The following is a 27,234-nucleotide window of genomic DNA, read 5'->3' as shown; positions in this document are numbered from 1 at the left end:
TTAATATGATTCAAAAGAAAGCAACGGAAAAGCAATATGTGGTTTGAAACATTCAGAAAGTATCCACAGCGTTGTCGGCACTGCCTCTCCCCTTTCCCTTTCCTCTGCTGAACGCAAAAAAGATTACTAACAATGCATAATGGATTTTACTTTTATATTCCCAATCAACCTGGCTGTTAAAGTAAGAAGTTGTGTGATTTTAAACTGTGAGTGCACCACATGGCTAGTGACTGTGTGTGTGTGTGTGTGTGTGTGTGTGTGTGTGTGGGTGTGTGTGTGAGTGTGTGTGTGTGTGTGTGTCTCAGCAGGGCGGCAACAAATGAGGACAGTTCAGCTAGTTGTTTTTGACTTTGTTATCAAATAAAAAGTTGATCCATTACTTCCGTGTTATGTTTGTTTGATATACAGTACTGTATAGTGTTGAAATTGCGTGTATAAAGTACAAACCTTTATTAACCTACAGATTTTTCTCAAGACTGGAAGCCATTTTTGTATTTACATTCTTTCTTATGGAGAAATGTGCTTCAATCAATGAGCTTCTCTATTTATGAACCCTGTTCAAGAACCAATTAATTCAAATTATATGACATTCTCATGCACTCTAAATTCTTAGTAAAGTTTTAAAAAAAAAGTTATGTTTATTAAGTATTTTTACACTGAAATTTGCACATTTCTTTAAAATTATTGATTTAAGGTACCGTACCCAATATCATATTTTTTTGGTCTCAATCCTATTACCTGTAACTAGCATTATTTATTATGCAGTATAGTAGTAATAGTAGTTTATTTTGAACATATTAAAAACAATGCAAAATAAAAAAAAATTAAAAAGGAGACAATGAAACGATTACCAGTACGTTAGAAATTTTTGACTGATACGTTAGCAATGTTAGCTCGATTTGTTGTGTAGCTAGCTTAGCCTTCTAATAAAAGACAATAAGATCACTGTCCACCGGCAAAATAAAGAATGATCTTCCTAAAAAAATACTTTTGATTGAAAAAGTGCCTACTGTGTTTGGCAATGGACCACTCAGCATTATAATCAGTACGATTATGCAGCCCGTAGCATAGTGAAATGCATTAGTCAGCTAAGGCCTCTATCTTTTACAAGGGTTCGAGCAGTGCAGTAAAAGTATTACCATGATATAGAATAGAAAAGCATTTTATTGTCAATATACACATGTATACGTCCAGGACCTAGCATTGGAAAGCTAATGACTCAGTAGCCAGCATTTCGTACCAGAAATTTCCACTGGGGGCCGCATTGTCTCGCTAGATCATCCGGGATGTTGTGTTGTGGTGAAAGCTGAGTAAAAATTAAATGGCTGGTGACAATCTCTAATGTCCATATTCCATACGGTCTTAGCAAAACAAAACAAAAAACAACTACTGTAGTAAATAGGGCTGCCATGCCTGAGATGAAAGGCTAGACAGCTTTAGGGGGTGTGGTAAGGAGGGCTTCATTTTGCATCTAACAACTCTGCCTCTCAAAATGAACCGTTTTTGAAAGAAGTCAAAAATTGTCTTGAAGATAAGTCTTTACAGCAAAATCTATGCAACATTTTGACCAAAGAACCATCATTACATGTTATATAGACCAAAATGAAGTGTCTTAAAAATAGAAAAAAATCACGATATGACCCCTTAAGGTGTTTTATGCCATTACTTGATTAAGCAAACAATTACTCCATTACTAAAATCATCAATAGCTGTAGTCTTAGTTTAAACCAAAGCTGCCTTACCAGAGGTTGAGAGGCTTTGCTCCACAATCCCGACTTTCACAACCTGCAAGTACAACACATTATTTTACCATTAATTTAGAATAAAAGCAGAATGATCTGAAAGTACTGTTTATATTGGGGGGGGAAGACCCTACCCCAATAAATGGCACAAATTTCTGACAGGAGTCCTCATCCGGGCTGTGAGGGGAAACAAGGTAGAGGCTATTAGTGAAGCAACAGGAGACTTGGGACACTGCAAAACTTCAGAGGTGCAACACTCAATGGTCCTGAAGGGAAGATGGCACCATGCCCCATCGCAGCAGAAATGGCACATGACTGGCTTTGAGGGGGGAATGAGATCATCTTGGGGGTCATGAGATGAATGAGTGGACCGCTCCTTACAACCAAATTTGAATAAGAAGGATTTTCTTGTAGAGACCTGTGTCTACCATTAATTTCCATTTATGGCTCAACCATCTTGCACAAGCTCCTTAACACACATGCAATCATAGCAGACTTTATGGTTATAGCAATGGAAAGAACAAGCGCAAACAACTAATCTATTCCATTTTTAAGATCACACAACATCTCGGTACTCATGATGCTTTTTGCTTTGTGACCCCTTACACTCTGGAGTAAATGGCTTAATGAAAAAGACACAAAGCCAATACAGTAACAGGAAATGAAAATGGAATATGCTAGGGTGATGGTCCCCCTTTTGCAGACACAACAACTTCTGAGAAATACTTAATACAAGATTTTGGAGTCTTTTGTCCAAATATTTTACATATCATGCTGATTCAAGCCAGTATATGGGATCATTTTAAGGTTGTTAGGCAAATCGTCACTGCAACAACACAAAGGGCACAGTTAAGTCACACAAAACCCCAAAAGGTCGTGCAGAGTGACACTACGGTGAGTTTCAAAATGGGAAAAGGTGTGTTAGAAGACACAGCAGACGGCGGTGAGGAGAATAAAAAAGGGAAAAACCAAACAAGAGTTAAATTAGATACCTGATGTAAAAATCAAAATACAAACTTCTTTTCCTTGAATGCAAATAAAAACAATGGGAAGGGGGGGAGAAGGAATGCAAACAGTGTTAAACTGTGTGTTGGATTTGGTACCTTCTGACTAACAAGGAAGCCACTCTTCACATAAGGGAAGCAGAAAATAACATGCAGATGCATCAACTGGGCTGTCCATCAGTTACTATGACAACCCTAAAAACCTTTGCTGCAACTGTGATTGGAAATAAACATGCGGATGTCTGCAAAAAAACACTCATTGAAGAATTTCAGCAGCAAACTTAACATTTGTGATCATCCATGACTCATGCAATGTTTGCATGCAGTGCACTTCCATCTTTAATCATCTACACCTGCACAATCTCACGCGTGTTTCCCTTACATTCATGTACTTGTTGAAGCTTGCCACAAAGATACAGTATTTCGTCGGCCACGCCCGAGATAATAAACATATAACAACGAGTCTGTGAACGTAGCTCTTTCGGGTAGATGGGCTCCTAACTCTGCTTCTTGATCCACCTGATATGCAGCTGGTCTGCTTGAGCAGCGATTTTCAAACTGCAGTAGGTGTACCACTAGTCAGAGCCGTGCATAGGGGAGTATGGCCAACTCGGTTTCAAATTTGGCAGCAAACATGACGCCCTGCAGTCACGTGAGGGGCTTTTGACCAACCAGAGCGAGTATAGCCAGAGGATATCCAAAATAATATGCAGGCTCCATCTAGTAATGCACCAAAGAATCACTTGATTAAAGTAGTGTTTTATTTTCCTATATTCAAACACAGTGTTACTTTTCAAACTGTGTGTGAAGTTACAGTGGCCAAAATGATTAAATACATACAGTCGTGGTCAAAAGTTGACATACACTTGTGAAGTACATAATGTCATGGCTGTCTTGAGTTTCCAATAATTTCTACAACTCTTTATTTTTTTTGGAGATCACATGGACAAAGATAAGACCTTCTGGAGGAAAGTTCTGTGGTTAGATGAAACAAAAATTGAGCTGTTTGGCCACAATACCCAGCAATATGTTTGTAGGAGAAAAGTTGAGGCCTGTAATCCCAGGAACACCTTCCCTACCGTCAAGCATGGTGGTGGTAGTATTATACTGTCGGCCTGTTTTACTGCCAATGGAACTGGTGCTTTACAGAGAGTAAATGGGACAATGAAAAAGGAGGATTACCTCCAAATTCTTCAGGACAACCTAAAATCATCAGCCCGGAGGTTGGGTCTTGGGCGCAGTTGGGTGTTCCAACAGGACAATTGGGACGGTATAGCTCGGTTGGTAGAGCGGCCGTGCCAGCAACTTGAGGGTTGCAGGTTCGAACCCCGCTTCCGCCATCCTAGTCACTGCCGTTGTGTCCTTGGGCAAGACACTTTACCCACCTGCTCCCAGTGCCACCCACACTGGTTTAAATGTAACTTAGATATTGGGTGTCACAATGTAAAGCGCTTTGAGTCACTTGAGAAAAAGCGCTATATAAATGTAATTCACTTCACTTCACAATGACCCAAACACACGTCAAAAGTGGTAAAGGAATGGCTAAATCAGGCTAGAATTAAGGTTTTAGAATGGCCTTTTCATTTTTTTAAATTTCTTTTTGTCCTGTCCAGCTTCTCAGGCAAATCATATAGTTGATGTAGATGCCCATATCGGCTGTTCAGATTTACTTTACAAAAGAGAAGTGTAGAATGGCCTTTTCAAAGTCCTGAACACGTGCGGACAATGCTGAAGAAACAAGTTAATGTCATAAAACCAACAAATTAAGCTGAACTGCACCAATTTTGTCGAGAGGAGTGGTCAAAAATTTAACCAAAAGCGTGCCAGAAGCTTGTGGATGGCTACCAAAAGCGCCTTATTGCAGTGAAACTTACCAAGGAACATGTAAAATTTAACATTGCTGTAAGTTATCTTTTCACCCAGCATATTTGGTCACATTTTCAGTAGACCCATAATACATTCATAAAAAAAACAAACTTCATGAATGTTTTTTGTGACCAACAAGTATGTGCTCCAATCACTCTATCACAAAAAATTAAGAGTTGTAGAAATTATTGGAAACTCAAGACAGCCATGACATTATGTTCTTTACAAGTGTATGTAAACTTTTGACCACAACTGTATGTTAAATAAAAGCTCTGTCTTGTTTTCAATGAATACTTAGGCCTACTTTGCTACTGTATTTTATTATTGGTCATTATGGTGGTACTTCAAAAACCACTGTGCTAGAGACTAAGATATAGCAGGATGTTGCTAACTTAATGAGCATTTAGACTTCTTTAGATAATTTTTCAATAAAACAACAAATCTAGTAAATTTTTCTGGTCTCATTATACACTTTGTTAGAGTCACGTGCAACAAAAGTATTGATATGTGGTAGTGTTGGATTCTACCGGGTATCGGCGGAATTTGGTCTGTGCCAATAAAAGTACTGAATTTGGTACCAATCCATACGTACTGCTCCTCTCTACTAACCGCCCCCCACCCAACTAACACCCAAATGAGATCCAATAGCAAAGTATTAAATTAAATTAAATATTCTGCCTTCATAAAGACAATGACGCTCAGTTACGTGACAGTCAGAGATGTATTCATTTCATAAAATGTTTATTATTGTGCACACAACTGTCTTAATATAAGGTCAAATTCATGTGCATCTCTTGCATTGGATTACATTAGATTGTGCACGTTCACATAATGCATAGTGTGCAGGAAAAATGGTAGTAAAATAAACTGAAAATAATAAAAAAAAAAAAAGTGTTCTTATATTCCTGTTTGGAAATCATTTAAAGGCATACATGCTTAGCTCACAAAGACATACATGCACATTCACATATCCACATAAAATACATCAGGGTGCTTCAACTCCAACAGTCTTAATTTACCTTTTCTGTTTGTAGGTGAGCATGGCTTCAGAGATGGGAAACTGATGGGACACATTAGCACCGGCCAGATATTGAACAACACGCCCTGCTACATCAATGTTATCTGCAGGGAGCAAAGAGTAAAACCACCGGTAAATAGCAACCAGTAAGCAAACATTCTTTTATGTCATCTTGTCATTTAATTTACTGACTGCAGGTGCCAAATGGCAATAAAATAAGATGGTGAAAATAAAATACCACTAACATATGATCTCATGATGAGGTAAAGCAAAGCATTTGGTTTCAATTTTACAAGCCTTCTTAGTCAACATAATGTTGAGCCTGTTAATCTTCTTATGCAGCACCAGAGAATGAACAGGGTGGGGCAGTGGTTCTGTAAAGCAAAAACAGTCCCTCCACCAAAGCAGGCTGTAACTATCTTCCGCAAATTGAAAAAAATATGTATCTTTCCATCCATCAGGTCCTGACCTGTGCTCTCACCCCATTTCTTTCCTTTTGACACGCTGGTGTGCTTTGCAGCCAGACACCAGAAGGGTGCATCGCTGCAGACCGTTAGCATGAGTTGTGTCCTACCTGAGGTGGGCCGTTCCGTCCTGCAGAACAGCTCCCTCCATGCCGTGTCCATAAAGATGCAGTTAAACTTGCTGTCAAACGAGGCCACATATTTAGCCAAAGGATGAGAGCCTGTTCGGGAAGTGCAAAGCAAGATGTTGAAATATGTTTCTTGCTGTAAGATGATATTTATATAATCAGGATTATTTACCAATGGGGATGACCAGAAAGCGTATGTAACTGAGCCAATCAGGTGTCTTGTTTGCGAGTTGTTCCACGAAGAACCTCAGGATGGTGCTGAGATAACTCTGGTCACCAGCGACTGCCACTTTCATTGTGGGTGGAGTCTGTGCATTGCAGTTACAACTACAAGGTATGGAGGACAGAAAACATTTAGGCCATATTAGAAAAAAATATGTTGTTAGGGGTTTACTAGCTTTAAACAATATGTTTTATGGTTTTGCAAAAACATTGCAAGTATTTGCCTTTCAGAAAACAAACATGTTTTTTTGGCAGGCTCATGTCACTTAAAAGTACAAATATATTGTAGGCCACAATTCAGAGCTGTGTGTAATTACATAGCAAAGTACATTTATATTTCAACATTAAGTAACATGGGTATTACTTTCATGGTGAAACACTCATTGTTCCCACGCTTAATAAAAGATAAAATATCACAAAAAAACTGAAAATGAAGACAAACTGATCCTTCTGTATTCCATGAATCCTGCTGAGATGCACTCAGACAAAGAGCTCGCTTTGCCATCGCACGCTTTTGGCGGGCGGAATACCACAGCCGGTCCCATTGAAACGGCGGTGGGACACACCAGCTCGGTGCAACTCTCCTATTAAAAGAGGTAATGATCCCTCTGCTGGTTCACATGCAGACACTTTGTTGCAACTTTTACTTTCTCTATCTACTTTTGATGTCCTCATGGTGCTGTGCACCAGAGCAGACCTCACAAACTGTGGTTTAGCCTTTTTTTGAGGTGGAAAATGTCACAAAAGATATCTTTTTTTTGTTCACTCTAATGTAAGACTACGTATTCTTTTTATCAGTACCTTTAATTAAATTTGGAATACTTAAGGATATGAAAGTGCAAGAGCATATCATGTGACGTTACCAACACCTAGTAACCAGTCAGTATACAGTACTACATATCACTATCGGATTATTTCTCTTAAAAAACCCCGCCATATACTCAACCGATTGTCGACGATGGCCAAAATCTAACAAATCAAATTAGACTATGACAATCGTTAGCCCGAGTGTAGACTAACCTGCAGTTTTGTAAATTGATTCCCGTAAATGTCTATGTAGTCTAATGGAAAATGTCCAACCTTATATCATGACTTATTGTGGAAGCTTAATTATAGCGATTTTCACATATTCGTGAGTGACTGAATTGCAAAAATTTGAGTTAAACGGCACAGTTGCTGTCAGATATTTGGACACAATGTAATAATAACAATCAATCACATGTGTGTGAGTCTGTTCATACTTTGGACTTGAATTGTAATCACGTTCAAACATTTTGGTTACTGCTGGAGACAATATTTGAAGGTGAATCCCTTGCATATTGCTGTCAGTATCATGGCCCTTAGTCAACAACTTGACTGAAGCAGTGCACAGGTCTTGTGCAAGATAACAGCTACCTAAGGACCATATACAGTGGAACCTTGTTTCACCAGCGCCTTTGTTTGCGTCCTTTTTGGTTTACACACATTTACATCGCGCCAGATATGCCTCTGTGTGCAAACCATGTATCGGCGTACAAACCCTTAATTTATTCATTCATTCATTTTGCATGCTGCTTGAAGCCATCGGGGACTGACATTTTTATGACATCACTTCCTGTACACGCAGGCACAGCCATTTTAAAGAGGTGGGCTTCTTATGTCACATCCTGTTTACATCCTGTTCACACGGGTGCAGCTTTTTCGAAGGGCTTCGACAGCAAGTAGCCCTTCTGACGTGTTTATTCCCAAAATTGTCATACCTTTCACCGGTCAGAGCTGTGTCAGCCTGTCTTAGAGATCACTTTGTGTGATCAGAAATGCTTTAATTGTGTCCAAACTCTCACAGTCTTGCTAGACAACCGCTTTGAGCAAGCAAGTCTTTTATTGTGATAGGATCGAAAAAGATGCCACATAGGACGTTTATTACAGTGAAGGAGAAGGCACTACCGGGACACAAGCCGATAAAGGATCGCCTCACACTGCTGATTTGTGCTAACGCTAGCAGCGACGATGTGAAGCCACTGCTTGTTCACAAATTTTTCCAGACACAAGATAAAAGTTTTTCCTTTTTTGATTTTGTGGTTTTGGAGCGCACCAAGGAGACTGTGTGTGTGTGTGTGTGTGTGTGTGTGTGTGTGTGTGTGTGTGTGTGTGTGTGTGTGTGTGTGTGTGTGTGTGTGTGTGTGTGTGTGTGTGTGTGTGTGTGTGTGTGTGTGTGTGTGTGTGTGTGTGTGTGTGTGCGTTTTGACATGTAAACTAGTGTAATGTTGTTGTGTTGTTTGGATAAAAAAAAAGGTTGTTGAGCCATTACGTTGGTTTGAGATATACAAATATATATTGAAGTGAAGTGAATTACATTTATATAGCGCTTTTTCTCAAGTGACTCAAAGCGCTTTACATTGTGAAACCCAATATCTAAGTTACATTTAAACCAGTGTGGGTGGCACTGGGAGCAGGTGGGTAAAGTGTCTTGCCCAAGGACACAACGGCAGTGACTAGGATGGCGGAAGCGGGAATTGAACCTGCAACCCTCAAGTTGCTGGCACGGCCACTCTACCAACCGAGCTATACCGCCCCTATATATATATATATATATATATATATATATATATATATATATATATATATATATATATATATATATATATATATATATACACCAACAAATATATACACACAGTATACACTACCGTTCAAAAGTTTGGGGTCACCCAAACAATTTTGTGGAAAAGCCTTCATTTCTAAGAACAAGAATAGACTGTCGAGTTTCAGATGAAAGTTCTCTTTTTCTGGCCATTTTGAGCGTTTAATTGACCCCACAAATGTGACGCTCCAGAAACTCAATCTGCTCAAAGGAAGGTCAGTTTTGTAGCTTCTGTAACGAGCTAAACTGTTTTCAGATGTGTGAACATGATTGCACAAGGGTTTTCTAATCATCAATTAGCCTTCTGAGCCAATGAGCAAACACATTGTACCATTAGAACACTGGAGTGATAGTTGTTGGAAATGGGCCTCTATACACCTATGTAGATATTGCACCAAAAACCAGACATTTGCAGCTAGAATAGTCATTTACCACATTAGCAATGTATAGAGTGTATTTCTTTAAAGTTAAGACTAGTTTAAAGTTATCTTCATTGAAAAGTACAGTGTTTTTCCTTCAAAAATAAGGACATTTCAATGTGACCCCAAACTTTTGAACGGTAGTGTATATACAGTATATTCACATTATTGTGTCGTCAAAGTGTGCAGTTTTTTACTAAAATAGGCACTTTTGTCGAGGCTAGAACCAATTATTCATGTTTACATTTGTTCTTATAGGGAATGCTGCTTCACTATATAAACTTTCGGTTTGCAAACCATGTTCAAGAACCAATTAAGTTTGTGAAACGAGGTTCCACTGTACTGTAGAACACTCTCCAGCAAACTATGACAACATGAGGGTATTGTGACATGCAAGATGTTATAATTTAATTACCTTTTTACCTTAGCCATTATTAATGAGTATGAGTAGGCATGACATGACTCACAATCTCTGAATGCGAGTAACAATGGTGTTGAAGGCGGCCTGGACGTCTGCAGCTGAGCAAGTGGACACGATGGGCTGGGCCTGTTCATGAAGCAACTCAGCAACGTACTGCATTGATACATATAAAAGAAAACAATCAGTAACGACTATTTATTCCTCTTGGGGGTACAACCTCCGCTTAGAAAACACTTGCTTGCAAGTAGGCAGACTGGGGACAAACACATACCTGTCCTTGCCACTCCATGGTGTTGATGAGGATGATGCTCTCTGGCAAGCGTTCATCAGAGATGAGGATCTGGTTCAGTTGGTCGTACACAGACTTCCTGGGAACCTTTTGGACACATCAATGGACATCATGCTCTTAGAAAAACAGCGTCTCACCACTGCGAGCTGATTTTGAGCTGTTTACCTGTGCTATAAGTCGCAACTCTGGGGAGCACTCGCTGTCTATGCTGCTGGTCCGGTCGCTTTGGGCCTTGGAATTCTGTCTGTCTTTCATTGAGGTGCTGCGCGGACGCCTCTGCAGCCTGTTCTCCATTTTACTGAAAATATGATTAAGAACAAGTAGCTGAACAGGAAGCTTTAAATAAGGATGAACACAATCCAGCTGTATATTATGCATATAATAACTATGTTGTGCATTTAGAAGGTGGCGTGCACAAATCCAGATGTAGCACTCGGCCGTGTACCTTGGAGACATGTGGTTTTGGGACTCTGTCTTGCAAAGCTTGCCAACAGTGCTAGTTATCCGTTCAGTGTTGCCATCCCAGTTGCTCACCTCCCCTGGCCCTGGCCCGCTCTCATCTGCCTCTGGCTCCTTAGACAAAACAAGAAAGCAATGATGAGCCAAAAGGATTGCAGAGAAGTGATGTTCGTCACATAACATGTACTTTCATGCCCCATGGAACCCGCCCAAGTTTCTCTCCCAGGCTTCAGGCTAGGTTCTATATTTCGTAGTATATTTGAAGCCAGCATTTGAGCAGTTGTGGGAAAGAGGACAAGCAGAAGGATGTGGTTGAGGTGACAAGACTGCTGTATTTCAAAGGTATTTAAAAGAGCAAAGCAGAGGGATGGCTACACAGTACTCAGAGGTGTAGCCAATAGGAAACAAATACTACAGTCTTCATTTGTCAAGTCTCATACAGCACAGGGTTGCAACGTCCACTCTTCAACAATCAATAAAATAACTTTTGCAACATTACATACAGTAAACAAGCAAAGTATAGTACAGTTGGTATGTGACTAACCGTAATTAATGGCACTGCTGTGACATTTTCATGTATAAAATGCAGTGTAATGCTATATTATCAATGTAAAACAAAGACACAGCTAAGCCCTAGGTAATCATTTTCAGCAACCAAAGCATCGCACTTTAACAGTCAGATTAGACAATAAATGTGTGTATGATATGATGTGTTATTATTACACAACTCTGTGTTCAGCAGAAGCTCACTACATTTCCTAGCAAACCACCCTTCAGCTCCTTAGGTCATTTTTAAACCAGGGAAAACAGATTTCCAATTTTATTTTATGGTCAACTTAAAATGCATGGCTGTAAATGACAACAATGTTGACCACCAGGCATCCTCCAATTGTTTCTGATACTGTATATTCACCACAAAAAGGAACAGCTCGGTTCCAATGAGGTCCTTTAAAACAAAACTGAACTTTCTTTGAAAAAAACTATAGTCAGATATTTTGTTGTACTCAAATTAACTGATTCAATTAATCACTTCTGACAGTGGATCCATGCCTGCCGTTGCATACCCCACCCTCCTTAGTTTCTTCCCGGAAAATTGTAATACCCGCGAGAGGAAAAGGACACTCCAGTTTCAAGGGTAAAGGAATAACATGCTCAAGGGACATTCAGGCAAAGTAAGCGCTGTACTAAAACATACCGCAATGGTTGTGTCTTTGACGCTGTCCTCTTGATAGCAAGCCCCTTGGACTTTACATCTGTCCACAGTGAGAAAGTCTCCACTCTGAGGAATAAAGACATTCACTCATAATTTGACAGTTGCAAATTGTGGAGTTCACTTTCGTGATTAACAAAACAGCACACAACAATAGCTCAGTGACATTTGTAGAGCGTCAATCCAGAAATAGTACTGAAAGCCTGTTTACTAAGGGTAGGACAATATGATATCGTGATGTATTGTATCATTAGCTTTCACGCTACCGTATCAACACCCTGAAAAAATTGGACCTAAAGTAATGTGAATTTTGCGGTTCTCCATGTTCTATCACACAACTAATAAAAACCTGTTCTGTTACGATAACACCACTACACACTGCTCCTTTTGTTTTTCATGGCTTTACCTTTCAGGAAACATGCTGACAACCTAGGAAAATGTATGTTATATTTTAAACAGATAATTGCCAATAGTGGTAATGCTGAGAGATTAACACAGGTCAGACTCAGGTAAGTAAATTCACAATTAATCAATACATTGGAATTGATTTTAACATTCTATTATTTTAATTTACTCTCTGTACTGTTATGTGTTTACCTCTATTAGGTCATTGTGCCACATTTGTTTTGACTGTTTTACCAGAGCTCTTAAACTTTTAGGAGAAGCCTAACCAGGGAAAGGGGTTGCAACTTCGTTTGGGCTTAAAACCTGCATGACATGTGTTTTGTATTGATATGAAATAATGTCTACAATAGGGCAAAAAAGGTTGTGCTCCACTGCACTAATGTACATAAGCTTTTTGATTTATGGTTTGAGTACATCTCGTATCAGGAACAACAAATATGTTCCATTTGGTGCATTAACTTTGGAGACACTTATTTGACAAAATGGATGACTGTTTCATCCTGGAATGTCCTGAGTTCTTTTGTACAAGCTAAAATAGATTCCAATATATTTATAAAGAGCCCACCCTCACCCCCCCTCTCTCAAAGTCAGACACAACATGTCTCTCTACCTTGCTCTCTTTCTTCCTCAGCCCTTCTTAAATCAAACAGGTCATAAATCTACGAGTAGAAGTTCAGAGAATGCTTCATCCAATCTCCCTGGAGGACAGCATATTTGTGTGAGTGTTGATGATAGTGTAGAGGTCATCTGGTCACTATAAATACTAGAGGGATAAATAGGGTAAGAACAAGCCCTCACCCTATTCAGCAGCAGTGGGGGCTTTCTGGCAAGACCTCCCCCATTCTCAGATTTTTTATTATGGTTCTTGGGAATCCCTGGACCAGTGGAGGCTCCAGGGCTGTAGGGCATTTATACACTGCCAGGCGGCAATTACTTTACATAACACTGCTGGACAATATGATCCTGTACGGCACCAGCAGGAGGAAGAACTTTATGGCTAAACAGCAGGTCTGATAGGAACCAGAGCAGTTTGCTATTACTGTGCCAGTGCCTGGTGATCGACTTACAGCATATGACATCTCCCTCTGTTGGCTTTTTTGGCTGTGTATACTTCCGATCTCTGTCTGGGAGCTGGAGTGAGACATTCCCTCAAAAAACGGCCTGGAAACCAAAAGATTAGAACTTCAGAATAATAAAAAAAGAACATGACAGCATCGTCTTCTTATAATAATATGTTTGATATCCTCCTGAGAACCAGAATCTTCGCCACTGTTTTTAAATACATTTATTTTCAGAGTTACATACAAATTTCTGAGTAAAAATGCACTGTTACACAAAGCAAATGTCCACTGCAGAGGATGCTGGTTCTGAGGAGGATATGACAATGGCATGGAAATTTATTAGAGAGATTATACCATCCATCGATTGCAATCCTGCTCACTAATGGGAAGTATACGAGTAAGCTGGCAAAGTAAGCACATCAGCATTACTTCAGCTGTGTTTACATGTGCCGGACTGACGGTCTCAAGACTGCGTTCATGCTGATACGCTCATATTTCTCTGCAAACCCCATTAGGCTGCAAGTAGTTCTTTTGTATGTGGCATACACATTCAATAGGAGTACTGTAAGTTAAGATGGGCCTCATGCTAAATTTGGCATGTCTTTGTTCAACATACAACACACATAAACAGGTAAGCCTGGACCAATAGTCAATAAATCAACTAATCGGGTGATAAATGAAAATGAACTCCACTTTGCCGTCATGGATATATTGCACTTGTTTGTTTTTTTAGTCTCTTGCTTTCAAACAGGGCACAAGATAGAGGTGGGAATCTTTGGGCACCTCATGATTCGATAACTATTCAGGGGCTACGATTCGATTATTGATGCATCTTTAATTAATATATAATTCATGCAGTTTTACATTTCTTTTCGTTTCACTAAATAAGCATTAATCACTTGCAACTTTTAAAAACAGGGCATTTGTAATAAGAAACAGTTGAATTAATTATTTTTACATTTATGTAATAAATGGAAATGTGTGCAAAACTGGAACATAAGTACCCTAAAATAAAGGAGCTGGTCAGGTCTCTCTGTGAGGTGGCTCGCTGCGGTCAGTCAAATTTTAGAACTGTCTGCATTCATGTATTTACAATAAATTAAAAAAAAATTATTGACATTATTAATGGAATTTACAATTGCCCATGTCAGAATTGCAATGCATCTAAAAATCAATTATTTCGCCAGCCTCTATAGTAAACGAGGGTTCACTCTGTGAATCACTCCGAGAGCTGAGAGCGCTGAATTAAATGAACAGAGAACATCTTCTTGTCAGTCATCTATAATCTTAAATCTAAGTGGGCAGAGGAGGGACTGCTAGTTTACACAGAATGCATGGACAGAGAGTGTCGCTAGTGAGAAGCACTGTGAGGTCACACAAATTAGGAGGAAAAAATATGATTGCGAAGCCAAATCTCCGGTGTGGGAATATTTTGGCTTTAAATAAGTGAGCAAGATGATCCCATCAACACAGACAAACTAGCAAGTATGCCCAATTTGTTGAAAAGCGGTGGCAACATAAAAAAAAAAGAGAAAAAAAAAGAAAAAAACACCCTGTTTTTCCAACTCGGTAAAATAACTGCACTTCAAGATGTTCAATATTCTTGAAGTAAAATTTTTGCTAACAGAGATTAAGAGTCAATTTTATTTTTATTGTTTACTTATTTAGGATAATTTACAGTTATTGACCTTCCAATTATACAACAGTAAAAAAGTAAATAAGAAATAAAAGTTTATTGCAATTAAAAAAATCAAAATATTTGCTTTATTATTGTTATTTTTAATGTTGTATAAATTATGATCACATTAGTGTTTCACTTGGTCTGAAAATAATGCTCAAAATAATATTATTTGTCTGCAATAATTTTTTGGGGGCAATATATCGTCCAGCAAAATTCATTAATTGGCCCAGGCCTACAAACAAGCACATCTAAGAAAAAAGAATTGTGATCATTTAATCAATGTTTTGAAGAAACAACATTGTGCAAACTTACTTGAGCTTAGGTTTGGGTGTGCTCAAGACACTCTCATTGTCTTCCATCTCTGGTCCGCTGTCACTCTGGTTGTACACCTCTAGACTGTCATAGAGTAAGTCCAGATCCTCCTCTACTTCCTGGGTCTGATCTACTGGGTCAGAGTCTAGGACCTGCCACAAAGGATAGAGCCATGGTGAAACACATCAGTAAACTTGTAAACATGGATTAAAACAGGGAAGAGATTAATTGACTGGTGGTGCACATTTTCTAATCACTCGTACAGCTATGCTGATGGGATTAATAATGCATGAAAATGATGAATACTGAATGCTAGAAAAATTATAAATACACCCATGACTCTGTCCTATGATGGCCAATTGGAAGGTAGGTAGAAACCGACAGGGTTGAACTTTGATCTGCTGGCTTCACAGTGGGGATGTATAATATAGGAAGTGCACACAGGATGGCTTTTGGACTAATCAGGTGATTAATGCCACTCCCTAAGTGCAGGAGCTGTCAGGGAGCAGATAAACACAGTCTGTCCCTTCTCCGCCTCCTGGCAATGTATTTATAGAGCAGCGGCCATGCACACTGCCTAGCCACAAGGAAAGGATTAGTGACAAGAAACACGATAAAAAATCATCAGGCTAGCTGAAGCGTGCAGAAGCATCCAGTGAAGCAGAACTCACAACGCTGCCTCGCAAACATTTCATGACACGAAAGCGCTCAGAAAGATGCTAGTGGCTTTAATTATTATAAACTAGGATTTGATAGCCCTGTAAATTAGGCAGAGTTCAACTTGATCATCAATTAACTGTGATAGTATCACTAGAGTGCCAGTTAAAGTGAACACTCAACAGAAAAACATGCATTAGGCTTTGTAACCGGATCAGCATGGGGGTTGAACAATGTGCAAAAATCATGTAAGCAAAGGAAGAAGAACTCTAAAACATCCAAATCTGTATGCATAACAAGCAACAGAAAATATTTTCAAGTTAAAGCTAGTGGAAAACAAAAAATCTTAGTATTTTAAATCAAGCATACTTTGTATTAATCTTTCAATATATGTAAACCTTATATTTCCAATTGTTTTAAATGAATGTTATTCGCTTTAACATTAACATGTAGCCACAATTATTGTACAACAATGATATTCCACAAGTAATATCCATCCTCAAATCTACCAGATTAAAAAATACAACTTTGATGTTGTGATGTATGGAAGAAAAAGGAATTAAAAAAAGGTTGAAATAGTGCAAAGGATAACATGCTTCAGGATTTCATGGATCAATAGGGATAATTATCATCTACCATAATGTGCTAATGGACATCTTGGGGTTGGTGCATATGAAATGTTTCCTTCCTTCCTAGGCTGATTACAAGCTCTTAACATTATGTACAGTCTACTCTTATTTAAAATGACAACCCAAATCTAAATAGGCCAGTCATACAATCCAACATTTATCATTAGATTAAGTAGGAGAATACATCCCTTAATGGATTCATCGTAAAATAATTGCTGCTAATGGGAATCTATGAATCATACATTCATGAGTGGGGAGGTAATGCAGCTTAGCACCATAATGATGCTTAAACCTCTTTGTTTTTTTCACCTTCTCTGTCAGGAATATATTAGCAACAATTGATCTTGATGATGTTTAATCTGTCAATACCGATAAGAGGAGAGATTTTACAACAGCAACTGAATATTACAGCCGTCTTATTAAAAGCTCCAACAGAAGACAGACAAATCCCAAGCGGAGGCAGTTCCTCTATAATGTTCCCTCTGGTACTTTACTTCCACCTTGAACGTGTTGTCTTTGGTGTCATTCAAGTCATTGCAACTTATCATTTGTCAACTCACCTCATCTGTTACCTTGAACCGCTTCAGCAAGGCCACAAACTTCTGCTTGAAGTTGGGTTGCTGCAACAGAATAACACCAATGTAATCAGGATAAAATAAAAAATGCCTGCCATGATTCAAAAGCGTAATGACTCGGTGGCTCTGATTTATATGAACTGTCAACTTGATTATGCATTCGCAGTCACATTGTAGAGACCATTCTACTGTGTCCACGGAGTTAATTTACATGCTCAGCCACATCCTACTAATGGCTTGTACAAATGGAACACACGGTGTACTTATTCTAAAAGCTTCTATAACAGAAAACAACGGCCTTGGGTTATTCCTGTGGTCAATGATTAGTGAGCATGTGGCAGAAGAGGCGGTAGCTAACCCTCGTCATGGAGGTGGTTCGTATCATTTTCCTCCGCGCTTTCTTGGGCTTCCGGACTTCATCGTCTTCGTCATAAAGTTCCTGGAGCATAGGAAAGAGAAACAAAGAATGGCCCGATTTATTTTATAAAGGTCAAAGCACAAAAATGTTTTCCAGTGGAAATTTTGAATAGGGCTTCTACCTGTGGCGAGACCAACTTCTGGCTAACAAGGTTAACAGCTAGCATTCTAACAACTAGCATGCTACTAACTAGTGTGGCTACCCTGTACTAACACAGGGACATCAGTTGCTTCAAGAGACATTACTTTAAGTGCTAAATCTCCATGTCAAAATGCTAAAGCGAGCACCTTGCAAGGTAGGTACTATGTGTATGTAAATTCATTGCTGCCACCTATTTTAATGTTGGGAGAATCCCGAAAAAATTTCAATGCTGACAATACTAGTAGGTAGCATGCTAGCAATCTGAATGGCTATATTGTGATAAAAATAGGACCATCTTTAGCTTCAGGGGAATGTTAAAAGAGTGCTAAGATTCAATGCAATATACAAAATGCTAAAGCTTACACCTACTATAGTATTACACTTCCATCTAATATAGTACCGTGCGTGTCAATTCCTGACTGAAACCTATTTTTGAAGGGGACCTATGATGATTTTTTTCTTTTATGACTCTAATGTTGCTACTATGTTCATGCATTTGGGCGTGGCTCGGTTGGTAGAACGGCCGTGCCAGCAACTTGAGGGTTCCTGGTTCGATTCCTAGCTTCCGCCATCCTAGTCACCTCCGCTGTGTCCTTGAGCATGACACTTAACCCTTGCTCCTGATGGGTCGCGGTTAGGGCCTTGCATGGCAGCTCCCGTGTGAATGTGTGTGTGAATGGGTGAATGTGGAAAGCGCTTTGAGTACCTTGAAGGTACAAAAGCACTATACAAGTATAACCCATTTGGGTGTGAGCTTGCATTCAGTTTTGGATGCCTCTTCCTGTGTTTTTTTTTGCACTCTGGCTATTTTGTGACGTCACAGTCAGGTGGATGTACTTATTTGGACAACAGGTACATCTATCAGCCAGATGGGGAAGGTCTGTATGAGGAAACATTACAAAAGGCAGGACAAAATATTATTTTCATCTAATCGTGGCATGTGCCCCATAACACTGACGTGCAACATTCAGTGACATAAATGCTGCTAAAAACAGCTTTTTTATGCACATCTGTATCAGACAACGTGCAAGTGTACCTAATGATGTGACCGGGTGAATCTATACAATGTTTTTTAAGTTTATTTTTGACTGTCTGGAAAAAAATAACCGTAATGTTCTCCTTTAAGATTTATATTTGCCTTTAAGATATATATTTAACAGTGTACATTTTCAAAAGATAAATTATGATACTTTTGGTGAGGGTGGAGTTGGTTTCATTTGCAATCTGGAAACACCTCCACAAACAAACATCTTGCAGACATACATAGAAAGCAAAATACATGTGACAGTGGAGCAAGATTTATGCTAAATATACACCAAAACATATCCAATACATATTTAGAGTGTTTCAAATGTACATTAAAATCATAGTAAATCCCCGTTAATTTTGGTAGAATCTCAACAAAATGTCAATGATATTGTATCTTGTGTTTGCAATTAAAAAAGTTTTTTTATATACCCGTGCTTATGCTAAATAAGATTAGTATTTCTGTTTGGCCTTTACCTGGCCATGACCTGCATCATCACTGCCTTCTTGCTCTGATGAATAACTGTCATCGTCCTCCTCCGAATAGTTGTCCATGTCTGGAGAGCGGTCTGAAGCAAACAAAAATAACCTTAGATTACAAGCTACAGTATATGCCGTCAAAAGCTATCTGACAGCACATTTTACAGTAACCGAAGCAAAATACTTTGACTGTAGTCCTTTAAAACAACCATTAAAACCAGAGATGCACTTTTCTTCTTTAATCCCTTATTTCTAGTGTTTATTTTCTGCTTCATACTCCTAAATGGGATGGATATCATGAAGGATCACTGCAAAGAGCAGCACGATGTACTTTCTTTCTTTCAAAATGACACAGGCTCAATACTTGGTATATGAGCTCATCTGTTATGTTTGAGTGAACCCCTTAATAACAACCAGAAGAGTGAGGGACCAGCATAGCAGGATGAAGGCGTAGAGCCCAAGTCGAGCCAAATACACCCCCACCCCCCCGCTGTCTAGAATTAGAGCAGTGTAAAGTAATAGGCCTGACATCTGTTCAACTCAGACATCAACATTACTAGCATAGTAAAAGAAAGTCACATATTGTTGACCATTGGTGGAAGAGCGAATATTAGACTTTGATATACGCCACCAGTTGGGAAATGGGAGCCACATGGTAGGAGGAACAAAAAAGCTTAAATATCAGTCAGGATTATCATCTGCAGGGGATGACGATGCCCACCTGAGGTTTTAGTCTTTCGGCCAGCTTGACCACTGCTGTCCTCGTGGTCTATGGGCTGGCTGGAAAGAGAGTACACGCTGATCTCCGCCACACGTACTGGCGCTTCCTTTACGTTGCTATGGAGACCCAGAATCTGGCCTCCGTCTGTCGGGTGTTGCATCACCTGAACATAAAGATGTCAGAAGGTAAAAATAGATTTGCCAATTTCCATAAGCTTTCCTTCTGCATGGTTTTTCACGATATCTTAAACAATTAGGAAGAGTTATTCTCATCCATCTCAATCTCAAGTCTTCTTTATCTGCGATAGAATCATGTCTCCTGCAATTTATACATGGATCAATCACTCAGCAGAGACATGTTGAAGCCAAAAGCAGACAGATTTCTTGTTCAACAGGGCGGCAGGATGAAACAATGTTATCTCTATCTTCACAGAGCCATCACTGATTCAGGAGAGGTAGCTTCCATTACATTGCTTTACACCAAGCTGACAGCTCAGCAATCTCCAAATTAATCTTCATTGCCACAAAACGATTTCTTCCATCGAGATTGGCAAGCAGACTAATTCAAATTTGCTTGTATCATGCAGTCAGATTTTATTCAAAGCACTATCTGGAGAGTCATTGTAATATTTCACTTGATGGATTGTGTTGGAAGCAGATCAGAATCATATCCATATTTAAGTGTTACTTCTTTCTAAAAACTCCTATAGTCATATTTACATCAGCTAATGTCTCATGTGGTACAAAGTGCTTGGATTCGAGTATCCTTGGTTAGAGTCAGAGCGCTGTTTATTCTCTTTGTTGAGACTGCCATTACATTCCTAAGATAAGGAGCACAGCTAGACTGGGGAAACAGCAGGCGGGGGACAGAGGGAAGATCACGGGACTTCCGGGGGTTTGAGGGGAGACCGAGCTAGACCGATCTGGACCGGGCTGGGGAACGCTGGTGTGCTGGATTGGTTTCAGTTTGTCCTCTAAGCTTGGAGAATAAACCACAAAATACCAACTGCTGCCTGTTGATTGAATATAAACATCAGCTTATGTGCCATAAAAAGAATCTGGGAGAGACTAGCAATTTGAATTCCCCATTGGAGGAATGCTGGTCGACGCAACAATTTGGGGGCTTCGTCCGGGATGGCACGCTGTTGATTGATGACTTCTTGCAATCTTCTGGACAGACTCAATTGGCCAAGTCAAGGTAAGCAGAACCTTTCTTTTTAGATAAAATCTGCGTTAGGAGTCTGTCCTGAAGTCTGTAAGTCAAACACTGTTTTGTAATCCCAGGCACAGATTGGTGATTTTGATAGATTGATTGCATTTTTGCCGAGCCTGCCATTGCATTAAAATTGTAAATAAGTGGTCAACTCAGACCATTGTGTCTCGATTACCGTGACGGGCAGTTTCATTGACGAGTGAACTAATAGTTGGGTGTAGCTTACCCTGGGAATTTGGTCGTGCCTTAATGAGTTCGGGTTGCAAGATCCCAGTGAGATAAGACACTAAAACGTAAGGAAGCGGGTTCAAAGATCCCAGTGAGATAAGACACTGAAACGTAAAGAAGCGGGTTCAAAGATCCCAGTGAGATAAGACACTGAAACGTAAGGAAGCGGGTTGAAAGATCCCAGTGAGAAAAGACACTAAAACGTAAAGAAATAGACACATGGCCTTGGAGTGTGACAGACAGGAATGTGATGGCGGTCGGGGAAAAATGTGATTAATCATTACTGTGTAATGATCAATTGAATGGACGGTTGTCGACAATGGAACTAGCAGGTAGAGAAAAAAAAGAAAAAAGGAGAACGTTCCTTGAAAGGGTTAAGAGGGAGTTTACAATACTCGAAAAGTCGTGAACTCAAACGTCTGGTAAAATTAAATAAAAAAAAATAAAAAAAAGTAACTGGAAGTTTTATGGTAAAGTGAAACGCAGAGAGTGTGCTGCTGAGTGTGAGTGTGTGTGAGTGGGAGTGCTTACGCGTGCTCGTGTGTGTGTGTGCTGCTGAGTGTGAGTCTGTGTGTGCGGGAGTGCTTATGTGTGCTCGTGTGTGTGTGTGTGCGGGAGTGCTTACGTGTGCTTGTGTGTGTGTGTGTGTGTGTGTGTGTGCGTGCGCTGGTGAAAATGGAACATTCAGGGAGATAATTTAAGAGTTTGGCGTATGATAAAAGTAAACGGAGATTGCGTGGAAAAACGAAATGCAGCAAAAGAAACGATGATTAGTGACAGAATGAACTGATTGTTTTTTTGTCTGCCGCGCATGCGCAAGACAATTCAAACGACCCGCCCAGACTTTGACTAGGACACCGCCCCCTACTCCAGTGACAAGAGAAGGAGGTATTAACACGCCCCCTCTAAGATTAATCCTGCCTCCGAAAATTAACCCCTTGTACACGTCTGACCATTTTCTCCGGCAGACATTTTTGACACATGACATTAACACTTTGGACATACTACAATATAAGTCTCTTGCCGATGCATACATGCAAGCCATTGTTGACCTTGCTTTCCCACCTGTACCTCCGGGAGGGAACCTTTGGCCAAACCCTTTGGACAAAGTTAACCCTGATATACAAGGTGCCAAAAACAATATATGGCAGGACATTTTATTCATCCCATGCAAAATAGGGCTAATGACAGAGCAACAAGGAAACGACTACTTAAATTACAGATCGCTGAAGATAAAAGGTTAAAAGAACCAAAAGGTCAAAGATCAGCTAGGGTATATTCAGCAGTGGGTGACCTTGCTTTTGAGTTCCAACAGGTGGAGGAAAGAATCCTCAACAGACGTGCGGTTGGACTCGGGTGGTGGACAACACGATGCTTCAAAGCCGGTCTGGGGTAGACACTGTTTCGGCTGTGACCAGCCTGGTCACTGGAGTCGTGACTGTCCGAACATTTCCGAACAGGAAAGGTTCCGTCGTGCCAACAAACGAACACGAAGGCGTGTAAGAGGACGCCCACATCAGGAGCCGCAGCAGGAAGTACCGACAGGACCCCTGCTGGACATGAGTGTCAACGGACAATTTTATCAGCCACCCATTCGATTCTGAATGCAGAGGTACCAAAAAAAACTGTGTGCTTCCTCTTTAAAGGTCGAAGGCTTCGCTGGGGTCACAAGAAGGTTACCTGTCACCAAACCACTTCCGGTTCAGATTGCTGGACCTCCTTTACAGACTGTACCCTGACATTCAAATCGCAAAGAAGGAACATTCCTGGTGTGTTACCTGACGGCTGAACCACCCAGCTGCGACACCACTACCAAGACTACTCCATGAGCTCATACCACAGCCTGAAACAATAGGAATGGCTGACATCCAACTGCTCCAACGGTGAAAACCCTGACTGACTGAGATGCTTCCGTGTGTTCTGCCACCCGACTCGCCATATGTTATGATTATTTATATATGTTGGAACTCAAGGTGTGGCTGCTCATGTTGACCTATCTTTGCAACAGCTAGCATGGTATAAGATGGACACAATAGTGTCCCACATTGTTCCCTTGCTCTCAGTCTCGCCTACAAAACCAAAGAACTTAGGTCCAATGATAAGACACGGCGTAGCTGCCAAACATTACACCGACACCCAAATACCACATTTTCAATTGTTTAGGTTTAGCCCATGGTTATGTTAAACACATAACTATGGGCTGCATTTTAGACACCTGTAGGCTACGGGGAGCTAGCAGCTACACAACAGCTGAGCTAAAACGACACATTACACATTTAAGCATATCAAATAATTATAGTTGCTCATTACATACACATAGTCGTCAAGACAGAAGTCTGATAGAAAGTATTCAGTAACAAACGTGTCTGCATCATTTAACTTTCTACAACATGAGCTTGACTTAATGAATTATTGGGGCCACCAGGTGTGGTAAAATTTCAAAATACTATTGCTAAAGCATCCGCCATAAGGGTAGTATTTTTCTAGTATTGGTGACAATATAAATATAAGCATATTTTGTTACTTTCACCATATTGAATAAGTTACATAAAAGTTAGGGTTCAGATGAGTTTGAGTTAATTGTGATATTGCTAAGGGGTCCCCTACCCTAACACCACCACCCAGTGGACCATAGAGGCTGAAGAGACAATCATTGACCTCAAACATGACCTGTCCTCCGCTACTTGACTGTTAGCTGACCTTTTTCTTAGATGTTTCTGAAAGTGATAGTATGACTAACACAGTCCTTTTTTTCAGAAACAGAAGGGGGTGAGTGAGGGTGGATACAGACTCCTTGGAACAAAATCGACAATCATCCGACTCTGACACATTCCATAGTTTTAACGTTTTTACCGTGGGTAAGAACTTATAACTAATTTTAATTTGAAAATAACGATTTTACACATCGATAGTAGTTTAGTAGATCAAATTTAGAATATGGAGGAGGTGAGGGTGAACCATGTATAGTCTTTGATTTCACTGATATGATCAATACGGTACAAGGGAAAAGGTACGTACTGACTTGTGTTGACAATCACAGTGGTTGGCCGGAATCAACAACAACCTCAAAAGAGGATGCAATATCAGTATATAAATGACTTGTGAATGACCTAGTACCCCGACATGGTTTCCCCAAAAAGATTAGGTCAGACAACGGCAACAATTTTAAAAAAAATACTCACTTAGCCTTGGTCGAAAAGGCTTTCGGACTAGAACACAGGTTTGGGGTACCATCCTGAGTCCCAAGGTAAGGTTGAAAGGATGGACCAGAACATTAAAAACTAATTGGCTAAAATCTGTGCACAGACCAAATTTAATTGGATTGACATGTTGCAATTAGCGTTAATGATCATTCGAAGGTCCGTGAATAAAACTGTTTAACCGCCCTTTGAGTTTTTCACCCTATGAGCTGCATACAGGTCAGCCATTCACAGGACCAGCAGCCCCCCATGGAAGGAGGACTCAGCGTAAAACCAAAATGGTATTTTACACAAAAAATTGCAGAATTTGTGTGCCAGTTCTTCTGTACAGATTCCCTTCCGCCCGCTGAGAGGGTCAAGATCAAGGTCATCAAACGCAAGTGGACGGAGCCCAGGTGGACTGGTCCCTTCTAGGTCGTAGAACGGACGTCCCACGCCCTTCGACTGGCTGGTGGAGGGGACACCTGGTACCACCTCTCCCTCTGCACTACAGCTGAAGAACCTGACAGATTACCAGCGGATGTCATTGCTGACATCGCCACATCATCTGCCCCACAGCCCTGGAGACGAGAGAGATTTTCTACCTACATTACTCTTTTCAACTTCTATATTGTATATCCTTGTGTGAGACCAATCCAGTATGCTAAATGTTTCTTAGTTTTTCTTGCTTGTTTTCAGCATAACTGTATGTGTTGTTACATTAAGTGAAAAGTTTGATGTTTATCCCCGTTTTGTTACCTAAATTACTCTGATATTGATAGACGAAAGGCAGGATGTTATACCCGGTAGTGTTCCCTGACGGACTGGTGTTTGGGCGTGTTCTACTGTCTTTGTGTCTCAGTTCATCCTTCCTGACGACAGTGACTGACAAGTGTCTAAGAACATACATCCATTCATCCATCCATTTTCTACCGCTTATTCCCTTCGGGGTCGCGGGGGGCGCTGGAGCCTATCTCAGCTACAATCGGGCGGAAGGCGGGGTACACCCTGGACAAGTCGCCACCTCATCGCAGGGCCAACACAGCGGACTTTAAATAGACTGGGTCAAAGGGGATAGCAAGACTTATTTTTGACCTGTGCAGTGTGATTAATTACGGGGGACACAATAGCTATTACCGTGGTAATAACCTCTATATTTGTTACGACTCAACCCTGAACCATTGATACAGACGCTAAAGGAATTATTAAAATTAATGTCCTTGAGAGGGCGTTAACTACCTCTACACCCTCTGTAGCACCTAAAGTACCACCCCACCTCGGTGGTGTTTCAAAGGCTCACATCTGTGCGTGCTAATGACATCACCACCGAAGGCCTGGTAACTTTGACCTTTGACCTTAGGAGCGGGGGCAGACAACCTGTGGCTCAGGTGGATGCCAAAACCTGGGTGACTGTGTTGCGTCTTCCGCTGGACGTCCCTTTTCCCACACTTACCCCGCCCCTTTTAAGTTGACTGACATGTGTACCATTCTGTTCACAATGCCACCCGACTTCTTCCCTTGGTGGCCCAAAAGCTGAATTACACGCGTTTTCAAATTATAGGACCCTCTTCGTCCCCCAACAAATTGGGTGACATTAACCGTTACTGGTGCACCACACTGATAGATGGCTCTAGGATAGGCCCTTGGGCACGAGCTGACTTATTCTGGTGTTGTGGGAAGCACAGATTGTACATTAGAATCCCGACGTCAGCCGTTGGGCTTTGTGCTATGGTTAGACTGGTGACCCCACTCACCAAATTAACACCCCTTGGAACTCCTGTTTCAGCGGCCTCTCTAAGTCCCCGCCGCCGTTGAGACTAACCAACCTGACTCGTGACACAGTTGAGGGACTTGCTGAACAACCTCCCTCGAGACCATCCAGAACCGCACAGCCCCTTGTGCTAAGTGTCACTAAAGGGGGTCTAGCAAAGTGGTAACTTTAAGACTTTAATGTGGGGCGTGCTTTATAAGTTTTGTACAAGTAATAAAGATCTTATTAGAAGATCTTAAAGGGGGACTTGTTGGAAGCAGATCAGAATCATATCCATATTTAAGTGTTACTTCTTTCTAAAAACTCCTATAGTCATATTTACATCAGCTAATGTCTCGTGTGGTACAAAGTGCTTGGATTCGAGTATCCTTGGTTAGAGTCAGAGCGCTGTTTATTCTCTTTGTTGAGACTGCCATTACATCCCTAAGATAAGGAGCACAGCTAGACTGGGGAAACAGCAGGCGGGGGACAGAGGGAAGATCACGGGACTTCCGGGGGTTTGAGGGGAGACCGAGCTAGACCGATCTGGACCGGGCTGGGGAACGCTGGTGTGCTGGATTGGTCTCAGTTTGTCCTCTAAGCTTGGAGAATAAACCACAAAAAACCAACTGCTGCCTGTTGATTGAATATAAACATCAGCTTAGGTGCCGTAAAAAGAATCTGGGAGAGACTAGCAATTTGAATTCCCCATTGGAGGAATGCTGGTCGACGCAACAATTGCTATACGGGTAGTGGGATCATTTACCTCAAACGTTGGCCTGCGGAGTGATAGAGTGGTTGTTTTTCACACTGAAGGTTGTGGGTTGTGCCCTGTCCAAGTATCCAAAGCAAGATACTGAACACTAAGTTGCTTCTGATTATGTATCGGCCGAT

At 40.6% G+C, this 27,234-nt stretch overlaps 1 protein-coding gene across 2 annotated transcripts in view; it reads right to left on the bottom strand.

Annotated features, from left to right (window-relative positions):
- Positions 1–27,234, bottom strand: part of si:ch211-126j24.1 (phosphofurin acidic cluster sorting protein 2) — a 95,996-nt gene that overhangs the window by 6,358 nt on the left and 62,404 nt on the right. The window contains exons 5-21 of one of the 2 annotated variants that reach the window (XM_062058573.1): positions 19,972–20,134; positions 19,248–19,339; positions 17,544–17,624; positions 17,171–17,230; positions 15,325–15,476; positions 13,338–13,431; positions 11,851–11,934; positions 10,642–10,769; positions 10,362–10,494; positions 10,179–10,283; positions 9,954–10,060; positions 6,395–6,549; positions 6,205–6,315; positions 5,632–5,734; positions 2,735–2,767; positions 1,877–1,919; positions 1,743–1,785 (exon numbers count right to left, since the gene is read on the bottom strand). In XM_062058573.1, the coding sequence (XP_061914557.1) occupies positions 1,743–1,785; positions 1,877–1,919; positions 2,735–2,767; positions 5,632–5,734; positions 6,205–6,315; positions 6,395–6,549; positions 9,954–10,060; positions 10,179–10,283; positions 10,362–10,494; positions 10,642–10,769; positions 11,851–11,934; positions 13,338–13,431; positions 15,325–15,476; positions 17,171–17,230; positions 17,544–17,624; positions 19,248–19,339; positions 19,972–20,134 (1,687 nt within the window). The remainder of the gene's footprint in view (positions 1–1,742; positions 1,786–1,876; positions 1,920–2,734; positions 2,768–5,631; positions 5,735–6,204; positions 6,316–6,394; positions 6,550–9,953; positions 10,061–10,178; positions 10,284–10,361; positions 10,495–10,641; positions 10,770–11,850; positions 11,935–13,337; positions 13,432–15,324; positions 15,477–17,170; positions 17,231–17,543; positions 17,625–19,247; positions 19,340–19,971; positions 20,135–27,234) is intronic. The other variant, XM_062058574.1, reaches the window with a different exon arrangement.

The sequence above is a fragment of the Entelurus aequoreus genome, linkage group LG09, assembly GCF_033978785.1.
Source record: "Entelurus aequoreus isolate RoL-2023_Sb linkage group LG09, RoL_Eaeq_v1.1, whole genome shotgun sequence".
NCBI lineage: Eukaryota > Metazoa > Chordata > Actinopteri > Syngnathiformes > Syngnathidae > Entelurus > Entelurus aequoreus.
The sequence above is the reverse complement of the archived record's forward strand: the minus strand, read 5'-3'. Positions and strand labels throughout refer to the sequence as shown.